The sequence below is a fragment of the Rhododendron vialii genome, chromosome 13a, assembly GCF_030253575.1.
Source record: "Rhododendron vialii isolate Sample 1 chromosome 13a, ASM3025357v1".
Classification (NCBI taxonomy): domain Eukaryota; kingdom Viridiplantae; phylum Streptophyta; class Magnoliopsida; order Ericales; family Ericaceae; genus Rhododendron; species Rhododendron vialii.
The window spans coordinates 4199736-4222074 of NC_080569.1; the positions used below are offsets into that span (position 1 = coordinate 4199736).

At 38.6% G+C, this 22339-nt stretch overlaps 2 protein-coding genes across 12 annotated transcripts; both read left to right on the top strand.

The window, feature by feature from the left end:
• Nucleotides 1-973: 973 nt before the first annotated feature.
• On the top strand, nt 974-10940 carry LOC131315011 (uncharacterized). 7 transcript variants are annotated; one of them, XR_009196572.1, is made up of 8 exons: nt 974-1499; nt 2796-2951; nt 3497-3610; nt 4157-5800; nt 6506-6674; nt 6978-7146; nt 8072-8849; nt 10424-10940. XR_009196572.1 is itself a non-coding variant. In XM_058344051.1 (4 exons), the coding sequence occupies exons 2-4, from the start codon at nt 6666-6668 to the stop codon at nt 8293-8295; spliced, it is 402 nt and encodes a 133-aa protein (XP_058200034.1). In that variant the 5' UTR covers nt 3699-5800; nt 6506-6665; the 3' UTR covers nt 8296-10786. The 7 variants fall into 7 exon arrangements, 2 of the variants coding, with proteins under 2 accessions (XP_058200034.1, XP_058200033.1); XR_009196569.1 differs by having other exon boundaries at nt 3509-3610; nt 4153-5800; XR_009196570.1 differs by having other exon boundaries at nt 3509-3610.
• A 3404-nt stretch (nt 10941-14344) lies between these two features.
• Nucleotides 14345-21713, top strand: LOC131315012 (uncharacterized). 5 transcript variants are annotated; one of them, XR_009196575.1, is made up of 4 exons: nt 14345-15283; nt 15393-15455; nt 17152-17222; nt 21060-21713. XR_009196575.1 is itself a non-coding variant. In XM_058344053.1 (4 exons), exons 1-4 carry the CDS (start codon nt 15220-15222, stop codon nt 21154-21156), a joined length of 270 nt encoding a protein of 89 aa, XP_058200036.1. In that variant the 5' UTR covers nt 14345-15219; the 3' UTR covers nt 21157-21713. The 5 variants fall into 5 exon arrangements, 2 of the variants coding, with proteins under 2 accessions (XP_058200036.1, XP_058200035.1); XM_058344053.1 differs by having other exon boundaries at nt 14345-15239; nt 15374-15455; XR_009196574.1 differs by lacking the exon at nt 17152-17222 and having other exon boundaries at nt 14350-15283.
• Nucleotides 21714-22339: the final 626 nt, after the last annotated feature.

The window sequence follows — 22339 nt, forward strand, 5'->3', positions numbered from 1 at the left end:
ACCCGGAAACTCCCCTCCCTCCCTCCCTCCCTCCCTCCCTCCCTTCGGCTTCCCCCTCTCTGAAATTTTGTATTCTTCAGTTTCTGAACTTCGATTATGAGTCAATGGCAGTGGTTGAAGACAAAGCAGTGTTGAAGAGAGAGAAGAGCGTGTGTGTCATCCTTGGATGGAAACCGAACTGTAACAATTTGCCCAATATTTACTGACCCTCTGTCTCCTCCAAAGAACAAGTCTTTGAGCTTTCTTCAAATACTCTTCTTGTTCACTAGGTGGGTTTATCTATTTTTGCTCCTAGTTTTCTCTTGATCGGCTTTTTTTTGCTCCTAGTTGCTTTCGGAATTACATACTAGTATTTAATTTAATTACCCCAACTTTTCCGAGTAAAAAAACAGCAGCGAAGAAACCCATTTTCCCACAATCTCACCCCCACTCTCTCCACGCAAAAAAAAAAAAAAAAAAAAAGCAGTTAAAAAGGAGTCCCCCCGGCTCAAAAAAAAAAAAAAGCAGTTAAAATGGAGTTCCGAGGCAATATAATTTTTTTCTAATTGTTTTTTGATTTGCTAGTCACAATTATGAACTGATTGTGGGCAATTTGGCTCTATAATTCGACTATCTCACAGTTCTGAAAGGATTTGGGGGGAAAAATTAGAAATTAATTTTAATTTTTGAAATTTGAAAGAATCTGGAAAAAGAGAGCTAAGAGGTCAATTTTTCATCAAAAGCGGGTGAGGAGAAAAGGGTTTTCCCAGAATTGGGAGGGATTTCACTGCCATTATTGTGGAGAGAGAAAGAGAGATAAGGTTATTTTTGCCTTTTTAAGAAAAAGAAAAGAAAAGGAAGGTTAAGATTGTCATTTCGGAGAAGGATGACAGACAACAGTACAAAGGAATACAAAAGTTGACTTAGAAAACAAGGAAAGAGCAACACGTGGTTTTTTTTTAATTTAAAGCGTCAGCCCAGTAGGCGTATTTTAGAAGGACCGAAGAACAAAAATCAAAAAATCCCTTAGCGGAACGGGCCTTGCTGCCTACCTAAATCCCACCCCAAAACCCTCGTCTCGCGCGGCAGCAGCCGCAAGTCCCATAACCATAGCCCGATTGATCCTAACCATACGTTCATCATCTCTCTCCTACCTCCGCTTTCTCTCCTCCGTGTCGTCATCCCTATCCCGGGCCCCACCTCTCCCCGTCTTCGCCGACCCGACCCGGTCCACCTCCCTGGTCTCACACTCCATCCGGGTTGTGTCGCCCAGATTGGCGGCTCGCCTGACCGCGATTCGGTGCAGGGTGAACCTATAGGGCGGGCCGGCCTAAGAAAGAATGTTAACCTGTCGCCGCTCAACCTCCGGATCGAATTTCAGCAACCGCCCGCCGACCGAGATGGCCCCGCTGTTTCCGGGGTGCGATTACGAGCACTGGCTCATAGCCCAGGGGCGAAGGGGCGACCAGGCAGCAGATTATCGATTGTTACGTCCAAACCCTAGCCAAGGTCCTCGGAAGGTAATATAAGTAGAGAGATGCAGATGATCGATTGCTACATCCGAACCCTAATTTTTTTGGGGGTGCAACGAAGAATGTTATATTTTTTGTTTTCTGTTGGAATTTAGGGTTATTGCATTTTGCCAAGTTTATACTAGGGTTTGACTGAGGAATGTTTACAGCTAATTACTTTTGTTTTCTGTTGAAATTTAGGGTTATTGAATTTCACCATGTTTGTATTAGGTTTTGACTAAGGGAATATTTATGGCTCATTTCTGTCTCCGAAGGTAGAGAGAGTTTGAATGAAAGTCTTAACCCTAGCTAGAAATTCTTCAATGTTATGTTAACTTTATGGCTTAGTATCGTCTTTTTAACAGGAATTTTGTTGATTCTATTATTTGGGCTTGCCTCAATTCTGTTTTGTAATGGATAGCGTCTCACGTATGCACTGAAATAGGGCTTTGGCTTTAGCATAGTCTTGTAGAATCCTAAAAGTTCATGTGAACTTTCACTCTCCTCATTTTTTTGGTCAATTATGGTCGGATTAGTTGGCTGAAGTTTCTGTTTGGTTATATTTGGTGAGAAACCTGAAAGCTTCCTTTTTCCCAAACTGTGATGGGGCTCTTAAAATACTTTGTTGTTAAGTTGTTTATGATGTGTCTTTCTTCCACTTACAAAATAAGCACAGTTACAGAATATTGGGTAGATAAAATAATTTGCGGAGTTAGGTCGTTTATTTCATTTTCCATTTTCTAAATTGAATCGGTTAGTTTCTAACATCACTCCTTATTAGCAAGACGTCAAGTAAAGGAGAATGGAAAAATCTTAGAACACCAATGAACATAACATTCTGAACTTGTGGATGAGAGAGGGTGATATGTGAGTAGATTACATACTTTTCACCTCCTAGACTTGCAAATGGTATTCCTAAAATGCCATTGTTTTAATTTTCCCATTCTGGCATTTGTTACCATCTCCTAGACTTGCAAATGGTATACCTACCGCTATTGTTTGGATGGCCTCTCTTACAAAATAAATACTTCTCACAAAAACAAATGGATGGCCTCGACATGAGTCTCCAACTCTGAATCACTCATCAATGCCACCTTCGCGTCTTGCCCTGCAATTTCAGACATTTTCTGATTAATAATGTACTAGGACAATGACCAAATACGAGTGATTTGGGGGAATGGAAATAAAGCCCTTGACTTATAGCTTGGGGTTAGGCAGTTTAAGGGTGAGTTTCACGAATGTGTTGTCAAGACACTTTTCCATTTCATTGATTTTAACAAATGTGCAACCTGTTTCTCTTCTCAGGCCTCAAAATTGTGTTATTGGCGCGTGGGTATGAGTTCCAGTCTCTGATAAAGACGGAGTTGCATTACTTACGCAGCAAAGTAATCTCTTTCTTTGGTATATTGTACACCAGATATACATGGTGCCAATCACATTGACGAGATACTGTTTGGAAAGGTAATTGAATATATTGGAGCAAGAATGCATTCATATGATAGTTGATACATGTGCATTTGGCCTGATTGTAATGCTTATAGCTTTTATGGATACTTTTTCTTTTATTGATTAGTTTATAGACACTTAATGAACTATATTTGCAGAGCAAAGTAAAGAATTGAAGTTACTGTGTCTAGGGAGAATAAGAGACTCTATCAAAGCTGAAGCAAACCACAGAAACTAACATTTTTCATTCTTTTCTCTTCTTTTTCCTAATTCTAAGCACACCCTTAGATTGCAGAAAAACATCCGTTACAGGAAAACACTCTTTAAATAATGTCTAACCAAGTGACAATTGTTATGGTTGAAGCAAAAGTTCGACGCCCTAAGCAAAAATTATGGATGAATGTCTATAGATATAGCTGTATATATTGTAAAGTTGTTTTGGATTGTTAACAACAAACCACACACCACCCCCCCCCCCCCCCCCACCCAACCACCACCACCACACACACACAAACCAGAGCATTCTTATTGTATCCTGAATCTGGTTTCTTATTCTTTAGGGGTTTTTCCAGGTGTGGGCAGTCATAACTGCTTATCTGCCAACCAGATTTAAGGCTTGTAGACATACACTAAGATGCACTCTACTGCTGAAATACACCGATTTGCAAAGATTGGTAAGGCTGCTCCCTCTCTCTCTCTCTCTCTCTCTCTCTCTCTCTCTCTCTCTCCTCAAACATTCCTTTGCCATTTGGCCCATTTCTATAACACATTCCTTGCCCAAATTTCCGGTGGTCGAATGATAGGGAAAAAGGTATCTATATTACTGGTATCTAAACACACCCTTAAACCTTCTTGTTCACAGTTTTTTTCTTCTTCTTCTTCCTTTTGGTTCATTCACATTAGCATGAGAACGGGCAGTACTAATGGCTAACTGGCACTACCAGGATGAAATATTTCAAGTACCAAAGTACCATAATACTTTAGTGAAATGTTTGTTCCTGGGGATGATCATGGAGATTCGGGGATATCTCACCTATGTATTCTTCAGGTTTTTTTTAAAAAAAATTGTTGACTTTGAGAGTATTGTATCACGACGGAAATGCCCTTTTGATGCTTGTGTATGTAGTTGACCATAATCATATTCTTAAGCCTTTGGAAGCAATTTTTCCGTAATCATGTGCAACTGAGGTCGGTTTTCCGTTGCTTTGTTGTCAAGGCAGAAGTACAGTTCAATTGTTGTAGCAGTTGTTGCTGTCCTTGAGAGAAGATGCTCGATTATTGCTCCATTTATGTGTTCGTAAGGCTATGCGAACTGAGGTGAGTAATTTCTAGGGTTTCAATCGCCAATATCAGGTGTGTTTCTTGTTCTCTATTTCTTCCAATAGCTGATCGATTAACCTTTACCTTTGTTCCCTACTGAATGTCCGAGCTTTCGTCCAATTCCTACCTTATTCAGGTTCGATTAGTTCTTTCCAATCTATTTGTGATGATTATTTTTGAGGTATTTTTTGGAATTTTTGTAATACGGTGCGTTGTTTGTATCGTGTACTGAAAATGGGGATCTGATTTTTCGATGTTATTTTTCCATTTCAGACCTAAATTTGTTCTTTGTTGATTTTGCTACGAGGCTGCTTCGTAATTTTGATGTATTTTTTCCTTGGCAATGTCGAAAGATCCTGCTTTCTTTCAAGAAACTGATATTTCATGTTTCATGGATTGATAATTTTCGTAATTTGGTTGGAGTTGTGTAAGTGCCATACGCAGAATTTGTATTATGTGAATCTGTTTAGGCTCACGCAGGTCTGTCAGTCCACCCTCTATCTTGTCTTCCTTTATGCCAATAATTATAGGGTTTTGCATGCTTTTAAACGAGTTTTAGTTGCCTAACCGAACTCTCCATTTACTGTGCTACTTACCGATCTTCCCTTTTTCTTTCATTGTGGAATTCCATAGTACAAAATTGAGAATATATTCTGAATCTGCAAACTGCTTCAAATCTTATTCGCTTCTCATCCGAGGGGGACTTTTTGATGTATGGGATAATGTTACGAGTTTAACGATGTCTGTCCATCGTATAAGATTATAACTCTATTTCATTCTCGAATCATTACAAAATGACTTATCAACGCGAACTTTTAATTGGAAGCCAAACAATGCATTGCTTGTGGTCTCTAGCCTAATGGATACCCATAGACAAACCTCCAAACATTATATAGGTATATCTCGCATGCTTTCCTACAGTATTAGACTTGATAGACAATAATAATAGATAGAGTTCTGAGCAATTTCCATTTTGCTTCCAATCTTAGTATGTTTAACCTTGCATTTGACCAATGTTTTCCTTTATATGGACAACCTGTATCAGGTACTTGTAGTGGGCTCATGTATTTCTGTTGTAATATACTCCGTCCATCCCGTAATGTTTGGGTTTTTTTGGGATTCCAACCATTTAAGAAATATCATGATTACAAATTAAAAGTACTTCAATTTCCTAAAATACCCCTTATTTGTCATCTCATACAAAGCCAAAAGATTCCAAGTTTTTGACTCAAAATTCACAAGCACAAGCTTTCTCACTGTTCTGGAACTTTTCAGCCATACAACTCTACAATTTGATTGTGATTTGAGGGGAAGGGCAAAATAGAAAATTAATCCAATGATACCCATTGAAAAGTCTAAATGGATAAATTTTTTGGGACAACAAAAGATGGCATCATGGGACAAGAAAACGGGACGGAGGGAGTAGGTGCTATCACGTCGTTGCTATTGACATTGATCCTCAACAAGTGGAAATGGCATTAAGTAACGCAAAAGTCTACGGTTTCATTGTTGGAGACTTTATCGAACTTGCTCCTTCTCTAAAGGTATACTTTTGCTATTGTGGAATGAGAAAATATTGGAATTTAGAAGTAAAGGAAGTCAAGATGTTACTTATAGAAAAAAAAAAAAAAAAAGAAGGAAAAGCCAATGTGTTTTTATTCTTTTACCTGGATGCATTCTAATAAGGCTTTTATTACGATAGCGAAAATTTGAGGTCAACAATATTTTCAACACCCCTGCCCCCACCCATCTCTGAAAGACACAAATTAAAAAGCTTGTTTCAATGCCATGAGCTCATTTTTCTGTTCAGAGCGTGGTGTTGTTTTCATGTTTCTGTATATTTAAAGTGAGTTCTTATCTCTATTTTTTGCACACACACATTATACAGGGAGTGCTTAACTTGTTTGATTTGGGTTTAAAGTGCTTTCTGTTTTTTGGGTTTTTTTTTGAAAAGGGGGTTTAAAAGGATCAGTGGTTTTTGTTCTGAAACAAAGTTGAGAACTTTTAAGCATTTTTCCACTTGGGTTGGACTTCCAAGTGTTCAATTAAATTAAGACAACTCATTAGTGGTTTTTGGTGAGAGTCTTTCAAATTGGGGATTCATAGATTGGTGGGTCTTCGGACCGGTCAAATGAGTAACAAACAAAGTTGAAAACTCTTTACAATTTTTTCCCTGTGGTTTTGTGCTAGCAAATGTCGTCAATAAGCTCTAATTTATTATTTTCTTGCTCATGCTTGTTCCAATGTAGACTCATATTATTTCTCCAAATAAACTGAGGACGAAGTTAATGGGGCATCAAAGTCGTAAAAAGAAAGAGGGATCAAACTCTTCAAGAACATTTCCTTCCTAGCTTGAGGATTCTGAGTTTGCCAAGAACAGTTTGTTAGCCACCAAGAGTGGATACTTTGATGAGGAAGGTAAGGAATTGTGTTCTAAAACTAGATTTTGACAACCCATCCATTTGCTAAGTACTGTTTCCAATTGTTAAGTGGCAATAAATAAACTGAAACTGGTTTACTCCACTTTTTACTGCATATGTATTTATTCCAATAATTATAGATTGGTGGGGATTCATAGGTTGGTAGGTCTTTGGACCAGTCAAATGAGTAACTAACAAAGTTGAAAACTCTTTACAACCTTTTCCTTGTGGTTTTGTGCTAGCAAACGTCGTCAATAAGCTCTAATTTATTATTTTCTTGCTCATGCTTGTTCCAATGTAGACTGGTATTATTTCTCCAAATAAATCGAAGACGCAGCTAATGGGGCATCAAAGTCGGAAAAAGAAAGAGGGATCAAACTCTTCAAGAACATTTCCTTCCAAGCTTGAGGATTCTGAGATTGCCAAGAACAGTTTGTTAGCCACCAAGAGTGGAGACTTTGATGAGGAAGGTAAGGAACTGTGTTCTAAAACTAGATTTTGACAACCCATCCATTTGCTAAGTACTGTTTCCAATAGTTTAGTGGCAATAAATAAACTGAAACTGTTTTACTCCACTTTTTACTGCATATGTATTTATTCCAATAATTATTTAGTTGGGACATGATTTTTGAACTCCTCTATTTTACAAATGCAGTCCACAATTTGTCTTTTTGGTGCTTAAGTTAATACACAACGCAATTTCCAATTCACATTAGAAAATGGCTGTTGATTTTGCCACTTCCTTTTTTGTTAATGTCACTCCCCTGCAAGTGTATTTTTGGTGCAAAAATACACTTGCAAGGGAGTGCCGTTAAAAAAAAGGGAGTGGCAAAATCATTTCCCTAGAAATTATGGAGTGCATTTATAAAATAGTGGAGTGCAAAAGCCATTTCGAGATGGTTGTCTCCAGGAGAAACTGCTATGCATATTTGGGAACTGAGTCAATGGATATGGTTGCCAAATGCGCGGCTTAGTTTGGTTGTTTCAGTTAGATCATCCCCAATTTTATTAAAACCACAGTTGTTCACTTGTTGTTTCAGAATCAGTTCTTTGTTTTCTTGAAACTATCTTTTTAAAGGCAAGCACTTTCATTGTTTACATCTGTATTTGTTTTTTACACAAAGTGGTTTTCGAGTATTTAGATTTTAAAAAAATAGAGTCCCACATTGCTTAGGTGTGGAATGGGTGATCACTTAATAACATGAGGGAGCTCTTCTCTCATTGCCAATTGGTTCTGAAATGGATATAAAGTTTTCACATTGGAAGCATCTATTTGGTGTTTACTTAAAAGTGGATTCGGCTTGATAAAATTCCCTACAAACAAGTTTCGAAATCTATCAACTAAGAAGTTTCATTCTATTTGTTTTGATTTTTGGCCCATCCATTCTATTGCAGTTTCCAGTTCAGAAGTTTCATCAGTTAAATTATCAAGCCATGCGATGCCAGAAGCTGGACAAGCTGATCTGAGTACTTTCCAGCCAAAAGAAAATACTAAACTGCATCAATTTTCAAAGAGCGATAGCAGTAATTCAAGTGCAGTTCACCCTGTGAGGTCACTAGGCGAGGGCAATCTTGATTACGATAGCATTGCCAGGTCATGTAGCTTCAAGTTTCAGTAAGGAGAAAGGTCAATGCAAAATCCCTTGACCAGATCACTGTCACGAAATATGCCATCCAAGTGGAATGGAGCGGAGAAATGGATTATGAAGAAGCAAAATGTGCAAAATAGTTATTCCAAGATATCACATATGCAAAGCCAAGTGAACAAGTTATCGGTGACAAATATGGTTAGGGTTGCACCGGAGTCTGGGGGTTATGATCAGAAGTTGGCGGTTAAGAGGGTTGATTTCTGTCAACCGACATCTCAATTTGGCATGGAGAAGTTCTCTTGTGTACCCTCTACCAGTCACCCTATTCACGGTCAAGCCAGAGGGGCAACCGTGGAGGTTGATCTCTGTCCCGAAAGCGAGGATTTGAAGAAAGTATACAATGGGGCTTCATCTTGTACTAAAGAGTAGTCCAACTGAAGATGCCACAGGTAGTGTTCTAAAACTCGCTACTCGGTACTCGCTCGGCCAGACACCTTGGAGTGAGTACTTGGCGTTAGTCGGTGAGTAATGCCCATCGAGTAGGGATTAATCCCCTTGGCCAGGCACCTTGGAGCGAGTACTTGGTGAGTACTCAGCGAGGAATACCTTGTTTTAGAACACTGGCCACAGATGAATCATCTCATTTTTCCTCCTATCCCTATCAACTTATTAGTTTAACAAGGTGATCGTATTGATGAATAGATATTTATCCATTTGATTTCCATATGACTATTAGTTCAGAGTCTTCTTCTCATGGTTTTGTTATTAAAAATTTCAGGTTTTAGACAACCCAAATGGCTGCTTTACTGCATATGATGTTTATTATGGTGCAATGCTGGATTTACCTAGTCCATCTTGGCAAAGCAAAGAGCCTTAAAAGGGCAGCGAATTGTTTTGATTGCTAATGGACTTATTTATAAGGTCTATCTTTAACTGTTATGGGCTGGTCAAACTGGATAGAGTTGCTGACCAGTGGAGATTATACATGAAAATTTGCATTAGCATTTAGGCTTTCATCCTGTGCCGCAGGTGTTGGCTTATGAGCTTGTAAATGCTCCTTTCTCCTGCCTCTTTTTGACGGAATATTGGTCGTCATTGTGAGTAAACAACTAGTATCTTGTCAAATGGCTTTTCATGCTTGGTCTTACAAGCATGGATTTACCAAGTCCATCTTGGCAGAGCAAAGAGCCTAATAAGGGCGTTGAATTGCTTTGATTGCTTATGGACTTACATTAAACCTGTCTCTTAACTGTTCTGGCCTACTCAAAACTCCATAGAGTTGCTAATTAGTGGAGATGAAATATTGCATTATCATCTGCCTCCGGGTTCAAGCTACTTGTATGGTGTTGATGCTTGTTAGGTTTTTGTTCGCAAGGCATTATTTCTTGACAAAATTAGGTCCAGAACAGTATTTCTGTTTAAGTAGGCTCAAGGGCCATAAGATGGAGGTATCTCTCTGGAATTTAATTGAGTCCAGCTTGATAAAGGAAAGACCCTTAAAAGAGCAGTGAACAGCTTTGAATGCTAGTCGTCTCGCATGAATATCTCTTGTTTGCTATCATTGGAGTTGGAAAAAGTAGATTGCAATGTCCCTTTTTGCTTCTGGTTTACACTTTTTGATCAGCGTTTTACACAAGAATTGTGGTTTACTTGGGATTTTATCACGACGTCAATGTTAGCATTCTATGTTTACAAAATCTTGTGCCATGGGTGGTCCGTGGAACACTCTAAATTTGCAACTCTTTCATTGTTTGTTGTCAGTTCATTGTAGCTTTTACTTCTCACAAAGTATCCATTGCTGCTTTGGTTTTAACTCTGTTTATGTTAAAAGTACTTTTGCAAAATAAGTTTAATTTTTGATGAACTGTAGTTTTTCTCAGAAATAAAAGCTCGGGATAGTTCGAAGTGCTTTTGTGAATTTTATGTCATAATATCTTAGGGCTTTTGGTGAGTTTTATATTCTTGACAATCCACTTTGTTGACTAGCTAGCTCTGCTTGTGTGAAGTTCAATTTCTTGTTTATCTTTTCCTTGGACTATTATAATTGGTGGTTCGATTCTCTCTCATCACCTCATATTCACCCTCATAGCTGTGATAAATATTTGTATCCATTAGGGAGGACATTTGAATTCTAGTTTTAATCCTCTATATTTTGCAGCTGAGCTGTTTGTGAATGGAGAGATTGTTCAAAGGTCTCCAGAGAGACAGGAGGGTGGAGCCAGTGCCTCAAAGAGCTCAAGACAGACCAAGATACAATGACAGGACCCGCTATGTCAGGCGCCGGGAAAATATGCGGTGACCTCTCTATTATGCAGGGTGAGAGAAAGAGGGGTCAAATCTGCACAAGAACGCTTATTGCATATTGGTCTACGATATCAGAGAGGGTTGCCTTTCGTATTAGATAGTTGTTATTTACGGTGTCATGTTGATGTTTTGTGCTTGGACGTGTGACTAAACTGTGTCCTATGAACTTCAGAACCTCATATGCGTTGTCAATAAGGCGACTGTATGTTCCTTGTTCTGTAACCTTCTCTTTCCAATTGCTGATTGGCGTTTGTCTCTTTGATTTTGCTTCCCAATGTAGTACAGTAATTTTATTGTAGAGGGTAAACTGAGAAGAGTGTGCTCCGACAGTTGCTTAAGTTATCATTGCTCTAGATTATGAAACTGTTTCTGAAGGCTACATTGTGATACAATGGTTGGCATCGGTTGTGTTAAATTGTGATCAGAGATTTGCGGGCAATGTTTCATTTGTTTTGAAAGTCTACGATGTGCTCTAATTACGCGGAGGATGGGTAATGTGAGTAAGTGCAGGAGGAACTGAAGCTAACTATGACTGGTAGACAATCAAGCTTTCCTTTCCCCTTACCTTCTCTTCGGCTTTCTAACAGGTGCAGCCGTGCAGGGATTTTTAGTCTTCTTCAAGGTCTCAAGACTGACCTACCGTTATTGCTAGAGTACAACACAAGCTAGCGGTTTATAGCACAAATCTTCCGTAGATGCGCAAGTTTCTGGTTGATCCACTTCTACACCATCTTCTACCCTATAAATCACTTGCACAGATCGATCAAGTTGGTTGCTCGATTTTTCAGGATTGATGTTTCTTCAATCTTCTCTTGAATGTTTGTCCTGGGATCAAGTGCACCCCTTCAGAACCATCTGCTTCGAGGTGTACAACCCCTTTCGGAATTTGTGATTTCTACATACAAAACTTTGACACAGTTACATCCTAAACCATGTCTCCATATGCACCCATGGCTTTCGTAAATTGAAGCCACCATATCCGCCTACCTACTAGTGACAAATTGTCTCCTGCTTATCTGTGCCCTTTGACCCAAGTCTAACTCGTTCAGGCCCCGTTTGATAATAGATTTGAGGTTGGGATTGGAGTACTAATCCCATGGGAATATTCAATGTCTATGAACTCTACATACGTCCTGTCGAATTCATGTGCATTTTTTAATACATTTATGGATATTCATTTGTGCCCGATATATAGATAGGTACGTATTTGTACGAGTTGGTTAAACTACATAAAAAGCAATAACTATATTTGATTCAAGAAAAATTACAACCATAAAAAATAAAAAAGTGCAATGGGGGCCGTGCCCAAGTGAGGCTACCGTGGCTTCGCAACTAAGTATGCATGTAAGCTTGTATTTAGAATAAAAGCAATGTTAGAGACACATCGAATATTACATCTATTTTTACATCTCTCCCACAAATAAAGATTAGACCCACAACAATATTTAGAGAGCTAGGGTCTCATAATCACTTATGAAAGAAAATGTACAAATGGATGTACATTTCAATGTGTTCCTAGCATTTTTGTTAGAATAATTACTGATTATTAGAGATAATGATGGTTCTTTAACTTTAAAATTACCTTTACTCTTTGTTTTTATTGTTTTTCACCCTACTGTTTTGTCTTCTTGTTTATCGCTTAATTTTCTTCCCCCTCCCCTCTTTCTACAGTAATAATAAAGCCAATAACAATTTCTTGCATTTTTTATGCTTTTACCCAAATTTTGAATTTGGGGGAAGGATTGCAGATGCTCTTGCAACGAAATACAGTACTAATTTATTTATTTTTGTTAAAAGAAATGGTGACAGTGCGAGCTCTAGACGTAGTTTCGATTGATTTTTTAAATTGTGTATTTAGTTATGTTTGAAGGAACCCATTGCATTATCAACAGTCAACGTTGTAAAACTACCCGACCATATGGTGCGAGAATGAGAACATGCGGCAGGCATATGTCGGTATTATACCTAGTATAATGGGACGGATAAAAAAGAGGGGGGTTTTAGAGGCCGGCCTGGTTTTTTAGGTTTGGTTTGAAAACAATTCTGAACATATTATCTTTACACATTCTTTTTAAAATAGTCCTGATTCATATTATTTTGGATAAAAATACTCCTAACAATTCACATAGTTAGTTAACATATTATTTCGGATAAAAATACTCCTTCAGACAAAAATACCCCTAATAGTTCCAGAAATTCTATTGGTTACGAAAAAGGGGTGCTCGGATTAAGTACTCTACACACCTCGGATGCCATTGATTCTCGCACGGGGCCCACTCGGTTTTATTTTTTAAAATTTTTGGACGGCTCGGATCGGCCGTCCGGTGGCCAGAGACGGCCGTCCGGCGGCCGTCGGTACATTTTCCCTACGGTACCGTCGGTACCAATAGCAGGACTCTAATAGTTCACATAGCTAGTTAACATAATATTTGAGACAAAAATACCCCTGAAAATTCACATATCCCAAGTTAACATATTATTTTGGACAAAAATACTCTACTAAACTGTGGCTATGAGAACTGGAGCTATGACAACTATGGCTATGAGAACTGAACTATGTGAACTGGAAAATACACAGTTCACATAGCCTCGTCACATACTAAAATTAATAGTTCTCATAGAAAATACACAGTTCTCATGGACAAAACATAGCTCTTATAGAAAATACACAGTTCTCATAGAAAAATATGCACACAAACAAAAATTGAACAGACAATAATAACAATCAAACACAAATTCATCCACATCACAGCTTATTTTTTTCAATATTATATATATATAGTCCCCTTCTCCTAAGAACCACCTTAATTTAATAAAATAAGGACCTCTCTTTCCCGATAGAATTTCGATGATCCAAGCCGCTCAATGTGTTCAGAATATGATTTTAAGGGTACCCGCTAGAAATCAGCAAAAAAAAATGACCGGTAAAGCTTCATCAGAGCAGTTTTTATTTGTTTTTGATCGAACGGTTTAAATAAAAACTGCTTGGATGAAGCCCTTCTCGGTCATTTTTTTTGCTGATTCCTCGCGGGTACTCTTATAATCACGTTCTGAACCATTGAGCGGCACGGATCATCGAAATTCGAACGGGAAATGGGAGGAATGGAGAGGTCCTTATTTTAACTAAAATAAGGACCGCCTTATTTGGAAATGACTATGTGTATATATATACTAGTGGACCTCCTTATTTGAAAATGATTGTGTGTACCCTTCTTTTTTTCCGTGTTCAGCAACTACTTATTAAAGACATTTTAACTCTACACAAACGGCCCACTAAGAAAGCCCATACACTAGACCCTACACAAACGAACGGCCAGCTAAGCCAGCCCATACCCTAACCAAGCAACCCCCCAAATATACTAACTTCGAAAAAACAAACAAATCTACAGTATACGGGGTTCACTATTCACAACCACAACCTCTGAAATTTCGATCACGAACCACCGGTCGCCGCCGACCTGAAATTTGGAACAGTCGCCGCAAATCTGAAATTTGGATCACGATGGCGGCGGCTCCCGGTCCCCAAGCCCCTCCCGCTAATGATGTGAGAGAGCACGATAAACAACTGAATGCACACCGAAGGCTAAGAGATTTTACTGTTGCGAGGAATGATGTCGATACGCAAATATGTGCTCTCAGAGAATCCAAGAGAAGGATGTATATTTCTGTGGCTGAATTATTGAAGGTACACGCTATTCCAGTCATTAATAATTTTGACGTCGAGTGTGTTCTGAGGTTGTGGACGGAGTGCGGTTGGCGCGGCTGTATCGTTTATCCGACGGAACCCGCCGCTGATTTTTTGACACGAGATCCCGCGTTAACTCCAGCGGAAGTTGCAAATTTGATAGATGAAATACACACTTTCCCATTAACCGAAAACTTGGGACAATTTGACCGGCCCCAACAAATTATAATCCACAGACAGTTGTATGCTTACGGCCACTGGGCAACCCAAGTAGATGACAATGTCCATCAGATAACAAATCTTGAGAGACTGTATTGTTGAGCTGGTGTTAGAGTCTTGAGTGAGACATGTCTTCCCGTGGTTAACGAGGCGGACACGATATCTGTCAGTAGGTTGAGGGCTGAATTTGGTTGCATACTAGACCCGATGTATCCGCGTGATATTACCGATTTCCCAGATGTCGAACAACATCAACATGTGAGGGCATCGGCTGAGGCGAATGGCTTTTGGATTCGATGAGGAGACATATAGTCGATGAGGGGATACGTAGGGGATGTTTGTAAGTAGTGAGAATATTTACTATCTTTGTAGAATGCTGAAATTGTTATTAATTTTTCTTGCGGTGGCATCTATTTTGTAGTGTTTTGGACGATTAAGTGAAAGTTTGTAACTTGTGAGAGATGTTTTTTACTGGGGTGTATGGTGTCTATTTTTTGTTTCCTTTTCAGGATTGCCGTAAGTTGTTTTGTTGTTTCTTTATAATCTGTCTGCATATTTGTTGTGCCAGCACTATTTAAACAATTTTGTGTTGTGTCAAATCCAGCATTAAGGCAGGAAATAGTTTTGAACCATGGATAGTTTCTGGTTCCCTAAGAATTGATGGATGATGACGTTAGTTCCCTCTGAAATCTGAATTTTGGAAGAATTAGATGATATCATCGGGAATGGCTTAAAGGAACTATTTTATGACGAGAATGTTGAAGCGGTAAAATCTTGGCAAATTCATTATGATGATTCGGCCATCGATAGGTTAAATTTTTTTATTTTTTTTTCTGTATTAGTTTATCGTTTGAGATATGGAGATGAATATCCCTCACATTTAACTGTATAATTTGTTAGGTTACTTGATCGTGAACAGATTGGAGACAAGGGGGCTAATTTGGATGAAGCAGAAGAAGATGGATTCTTCAAGGCTTTTAAGGTTTGTCACTGTTCTTGCATGTTTCTTTTTATATGGCTCAGTACTGGTCATTTACAAGAAGTAGACGTGGTCAGCAAGTGTACTCCCTGTTTCTCTGAATTTTTACCCTGGTATAACATGATATATAGTTTGTAAGTCTCAGTTACCAGACCACTCGAGTATCATGTTACTTCATCCTTCGATGTTTTTCCTGATACCTCGAAAGGAAATATTTCGATGTTATCAAGAAAGATAAATATTGAAATACCTAAGTACATCATTATTAGGGTCCACTGGTTCCGTGGTTAAACCAACCTTGAGGTTGTGGATTCGAACCTGACCGCAACTGTTTTGTTTAGATAATGCCTGAGGCTACGTGGCATACTATTTGTTAGGGTCCCTGGTTCAGTGGTTAAACTAACCTTGAGGTTGCAGGTTTGTACCCGAGCACAACTTTTGTTGAGATAATGGCTGAGGCTCCTAGGCTTTCATTTTTTTGAACCCTACTGCAGCATTGGCACAATGCCATCAGTGCATTAACTGACACTTTACCGTAGTAGAACATATATCATTCTCAATTAAGAAGCACAGACACTTCTACGGAGGCGACGTGTGAGACGGATGCCCATATTGGACAATGACATTCGATCCACCTAAAACTAAATGCATTAATATCGGGCACTTACCTGGCAGCGATACTTCATAATCCCTCTCAGCATGTCCTAGGCAATAAATATCCTCATTTTATTAGTTGCATTCTTTGAAAACCAATGATGGATTCTAGATATGTTGCAGTATATTTATAACTTGAAGACGATGTGTTAGGTGCTTGTTCTAGGAATGCAATTTTTAGAACTGTTTTGTGCTCTCTAAATGTGTTGAGTGCTCCTTCTACATATGGTTAAAATAATGCCCCCATAACTGGTATATGAGACCTGGCCTAGGCAATTGGTTTAAGGTTGGATGCCTCCAAAATTTAACATGGTATCTCTATATCTTTACTCTTCAATGATTGGTTCCATTGGTTTGGGCCGAATGCGCATAATGTTTAACTATGATCCCTATAAAGTGGATCCGTTTTTTACCTCACCGCATTGGAGGGACTGTTAAGAGCTTGTCCCACATTGTTTAATTTATCCTCCAAATTTTGTGTCCGAGTTTCGACAGTCTCTCCAGTCGCAACTAATTGATTGAAGGCATGTATTGCTTGAACTGATTTCACTCCTCTATTGGTATGTAAAGCTCAAAAAGCCTTCTACCAAATGTAGACCTTAGTGATACATATTTCCTACATGTTAAAATTTACCAATTGTCCCAAAAGGTTTAAGTGCTAGGCAATGGACCCAACCACATATATCAAACCATCTAGCTCACTCCCTCACATGCAAAGGGGAGAAGCATAGCAGTGTCTTAAAACTTAAACTGTTAGGTAATGGGTTCGCAAACATATATCAAGATATCCAACAATTGTTCTGATGGTATTGGCTGATATCGTCTACATTTTCAGTCTTCAAGGAGTTTTGAAGTTTTACTGCCTAGTTTCTCCTAGCTTTACCTGGTTTCGGGTGTTGAAATTTTCATCTAAAAAGTTGTAAATAACAATGGGCTCACTGTTTGTGAACATTTGAGAAAGAGATTCCTGTTAGATACAGCAGAAATGGGGTCGACCTATTCTTAGATACAGCTGATATGGGGTCGACCTGTTCTCTCTGTGTAGCTCCAGAAGAAATTTCAGTCGCTGACTGTGGTAACCCAGATCGCTTGGAAATTTGTCGGCTTTATGGCGAGGTAAAGTTCATAATGTACAGAATTGGTTACTTATATAATGAGTTTAACAAATCACTTTATCCATCAGCAGATGGATATATAAGAACATGAAATCCAAGGGACAACTTTTCCGAATTTTTCCTATCAAGCCCCTCAATTTGAGTACGAGATTTGAGAAGATAGTGTATCTCCCACAGCCCCATTGTACTTCTCCGACCTCCAAGTGAATCAACAGCTAACAAAAACCATGATTAGAAGTCCAAGATATTCACCCGGTGCATCTGTACTGAATAGGCATCTCCAGTTCTTTGCAAATTCACAACTTCCTCGAATTGATGAATTTTCAAACTTCCACAACTCAAGTGGTGTCAATCACCACAAACAAGCATAAGTCCAAAAGCGTAATCCAAATCCACAACAAAAACTCACAATCAAATGTAACACCGTGTTTTTACACTCTACCTAACCAGATAGATAAAGCAATAATCATATAATTAATAATCTCCTTTTATGTTGGGGTTTGTCTTTTTTTCTTTTCTTTTCTTTTTCTGAGTGAACATTATGAGGGATGTTAGTAAGATGTTTGTGATCACAAGTCACAAGTATAGAGGGTTCACTCTTAACCCAACAGCTATTCATCCAACTTTGACATGTAATGGTCCAATGCATATCTAATGCATCCCACATTTGATTTCCTTTCCTACATGATCAATACCTCGGGTTTGTTACGTGTTTCGTTACAAAACATTGCTACCCCAAATTAAAAAATTGGGCATATGACTGTGTGTTGTTTGTTTTCTGTAGCCACTACCAACAAGAACATCAAAGCATCCTACATGTGGAGGTGTAAAAGAAAAATGCAAAAGACTACGCAATGACACATGAGCATGTCGTAACCAGGAAGAAGCTACATGGAGCCCCATACCTTCAACTAAAATACAAAAGACTTGAGAAAATAATTCCTACTAACCTCCCTGCTTTGGAGAAAGACTAATAAAAACATCTCTCCCTGTCACTATCAGAATTGTCTGCCGCCACCATTTCATACCAGCAAATGAGAATTAGCAGAAACAAGGTCTGACAAACAGAAGCATAATTATGCATATCCATAGACAGTGAGTAGGATGGTAGATTTTAATTAACAGAGGAATTATACTTCCTAAAACCTATAGCAATTGAAGAGAGCAACTTATTCCTCTTTCCCAGTACAAAAATGCTAATTTGAGTACGAGATTTGCCTTTTGTTTAGAATTGGGTTGCCCTTTTTGTGTTCTTCATAGGTTCTGTGTCCTCTTTGGTTTTTTTGGAATTCCCAATTGATTCTCTTTCTTTATATGTTTTCCTTGAAATTTGGCTTGGAGTCCTAGGACAACTGAGCAATTTCGCGGTCTATATTTAGTTCTATTTTTTGCTGTTTTAGTTGCCTTGGATTTATTTGTGTTGAAAATGAAATTGGAGAAATGTACCCATCTGCAATACCCCTTTTTTGATTATTTTTCGGTGTCAAATTTATGTCTCAGTTCGTTTCTGGCTCATATTGTCGTGTTGTGTTATGGCTTTTGAAAAATTTAGTGCCAAACAAATCTGTTGCGATAGTCCAAATTCATTTATAAATCTCTAGCTCGGTGTTAGTCTAACAACTACACTCATGATCGCAACCAACATAAGTTATCCATTTTCGGTCACATTCTTCTATCTCCTTCCCACTGAGATTGTTAAACTGCCTTTTGAGTCGAACCGTTCGGTTTGATTTCTCTTAGGAATTGAATTGTGTCTTTGTATGATCTCAAATTCAGATATGAGCTTCAATTTCACTGCTTTGTCTGCAATCCCTGAGAACCTTTTGGACATAAATCCACTCCTACTACCAATGCCTTGTTTATGCAATTCATTTGACTTCTAGTTCTTGCCAATAGACACGTTGTCTTTTTTTGTCTATTAACTTGTGCAAATGTCAGTGCAGTTTGGTTGAGAGTCAGTGTTCTTTCAGTTGCCATTTTTTGGCACATTCGAGCTTGCCCTCACCAAAAGCTAAGAGTTAAAATTGCAAAGATTTATGTTGTGTTCTCTTTCCTTTTAAAAAGCATTTTTCAAAAAATTCCCCCTAGATTCCCCATACTTCCAATGTTTCTCTCTCTATCTCTCCCCACTTATTATCCCTACTATTTTTCAAAAAACTTTTCAAATACCAAACCAAACACAGCACTAAGAATGCAAATGATTTTAGGGACAGTGATTCAATTCTTAGTCTCTCAGCTGAGTGCTGGCCCACAGAAAGTAGGAAACCACAGTCCATTTTGTAAAACATTGTTGCTCTATTGTATCTTCAGCTTGAGAATCACACAGTTGCTTTCATTCTATCGGATGGATTTGACTACATCGTTATTGTTTGTTAGCTTAATCAAAAGATCTCCTGTACCATTATCTCTATCTTCTAATGTGTTTTATTTCGAAAATGTATTCAATAGATTTTGACTTACTTTGTTCAGTGATTAAATATTATTTAGCAACTACAAAAGTTTTCAATTTGAAGAAGGTTTGTCTGAACTAGAAAATCCTTGCAAGTAGGGGTTTATAGGATGTAGTTCTCCTCAGCTTGTGTACTTGTGACGTACATTCATTTTTTTGTATTTTCATAGAAATGAGACCCTGTATATTTGCATAATAATGACATTGCCATGCGGGGTCATATATGCATGCATGTGTGTGCAAGTTTCACACTTCTTCCAAACGAGCAGATGCTTCTGTCATGTTTCAATGTTGTTTGACTGAATTTGACCTTAGATGAGCTGGTCCTTCTTTTTCTTTGATGCTTTTGTATCTTTCTTATGTTGCCATTCTTGTCCACTTACTTATTTCTAAACACTTGTATGGCGCTATAGGCACACCTCTTTGGCACAATGGGCCCCCGGAGAAGCCAATATTGTGTAATGCTTGTGGACCGTGGTGGAGAACAAAAGGAACATTTGTAAACCACACCTCTTTTCATGCTAGGGCAGAACCTGATGAATTTGAGGATTACAAGTTTTCAAAAAGTGAGGGGCATATCTATTAACAACAAAGAAGCTAAGGTGCTAAAAAGAAACAAAACCATAAGGTCCGTAACAATGCAGTAGTTGGAGGGGTTGACCCAGAATATACTCACGGTTTCCGGAAGGGTCTAGATGAAGATACCAGTAACCGTTCAAGTTCTGGCTTTGCTATAGCTAACTCTGATAGCTGTGTGCTGTTTGGTAGTGCTTATGCAAGTGATTTGACAGGTTGGTTAGTCTCTGTATCTGCATGGTTTATATTGGTTCTGTACAAAGCACGAACCTATCTTTTACCTCTGCCAATGTAGTATTTTATAGTGCAAATTTCCAGTGGAAGGGTCATATTCCAGTTCAAAATTGCAAATGCCCGTCAAAACACAAATCGTATATTTTGAGAAGAGGGGGACCAGGGGGTTGATCCGTGTCGGGTTTTTTAATATTTAAGGGAAGTATAGGGGATAATGTGGCTGCAGGACTAGAATATTGATCCGTATGATAGAATTCTGCAAATTTGTCTTTGGATTCCCTTTTTGTTATTGGCTTGCTGCTGCTTGTTGCATCATTTTCCATCTGTCTTACCAATATAAATGCTAAACTTGTTTTGCAATGAGACGCAACAAATAGAAACCTAGATTTTATCTTCTATGTATCTCAACCCCATCTTTAGTTGTTTCACAAATCGGGTGCTTTTTCCTTTAGTTTCATTCACTGGGCAATTTTTTTGGTTCCCCAAGTTCTGAACACCCTCAAGTATTGTCAGTCCCACTTGTGAATTTGACAAATTTGTCATCATATGCTTGTATTAACGTCATTTATAGATTTGCAGATCCAGCTCATTCCGTTGTATGGGACACAATGGTACCTGGAAGAAAGAGAACATGTGTCGGTCGTCCAAAGCCATCTTCAGTGGAGAAGCTTACTAAAGATCTATGCACGATCTTACATGAAACAGAGGTCCTCCCACATATCTGTATCTTATGAAGAGGATTTTCTTTTTGAGAGCGACACAAGTATGGTCTCTGTTGAGATAGGACATGGAAGCATTCTTATTTGATATCCGAGCTCTATATCCTGGGAACAGGAATCTGAAGCTAGCTCTCTTTCAGTTGAGAACAAAAGACACCCACCAAACGAGGCAATTCACATTTGGCCGCCCTTCCTGTTGATATTTATAAGAAAAAAGGTACCAACTTTCAAGTCCAGGGATAAAAAAAATGCAAGAAACCTAATGGACAAGGGCTGCAACATATGTAGATTAAAAGGATTGCGTTTCTTCTAAGTTAACCAGGAAAAGTCAAACTCCACTCGTGGTACTGGTTTTACGAGTGTGAGAATCAAGGATCAAAATGTTGTTTCGGCTAATTCTAGATACTCCATTAGGGGAGATTATTGAGGGAACAGGAGCTAACTTGCGGCACCACATTGATGGCCCCGTTCGTGCTTTCCCAAGCCTTTATTTCACTCTTTTCCTTAGTTTTCAACGAAATGAGGGAAAAAAAGAGAGAACTACAATTCCTGGAGAAAATTTTACCCAGACGAAGATAGAAAATAGAAACTACGATTATTCTCTGCAGCCTTTATACCCAATATCTTTTTTTTTTTTTTTTTTTGAACGGCAAAAGCAACAATTTTAATAAGGAGAGGGGGAAAAGGTACATCCAACTAAAAGTTGAAAAATACATTCAAAAGGCAAAGTCCAAATAATACAAATAAAGCTTAACACCTCAAAAAACCTAAAAAGTCTGAATCAAACAATTAAGCACAAAAAAGAGCAGCTAGCCCAGAGGTCTAGGCCCAACGCAAGCTGCCCAACCAAGCTGCCTAACCGGATAAAATTCAACCCAACCAAGCTGCCCGTTGCTGCCGCCCACAATTAGACAGCAGCACCCCGATCGCCGGCCAAACTTCTCCAATCACCACCATGCCTCCACAGGCCATCCCAACAGGGAAAATTGATGCAGCAATCAAACAACCAGCCATTTCTGCGGGTGCTTACCAAGACGTTAAGCAAAAACTGCAGCACTCAACAGTAACCACAGCAGGAGCCACACCACCCGTAGTCGATTGTTTTAATAATGGATTTTGTGCTTTATTAATGCTGAAATT

Coding starts and splice junctions, on each gene's coding strand:
- LOC131315012 (XM_058344052.1), top strand. CDS start 15,220: ATGACGAGAATGTTGAAGCG. Junction 15,240..15,373: donor ATGACGAGAATGTTGAAGCG/GTAAAATCTTGG, acceptor ATAATTTGTTAG/GTTACTTGATCGTGAACAGA. Junction 15,456..21,059: donor GATTCTTCAAGGCTTTTAAG/GTTTGTCACTGT, acceptor ATAGATTTGCAG/ATCCAGCTCATTCCGTTGTA.
- LOC131315011 (XM_058344050.1), top strand. CDS start 5,729: ATGGCATTAAGTAACGCAAAAGTCTACGGTTTCATTGTTGGAGACTTT. Junction 5,801..6,977: donor AACTTGCTCCTTCTCTAAAG/GTATACTTTTGC, acceptor GTTCCAATGTAG/ACTGGTATTATTTCTCCAAA. Junction 7,147..8,071: donor TGGAGACTTTGATGAGGAAG/GTAAGGAACTGT, acceptor ATTCTATTGCAG/TTTCCAGTTCAGAAGTTTCA.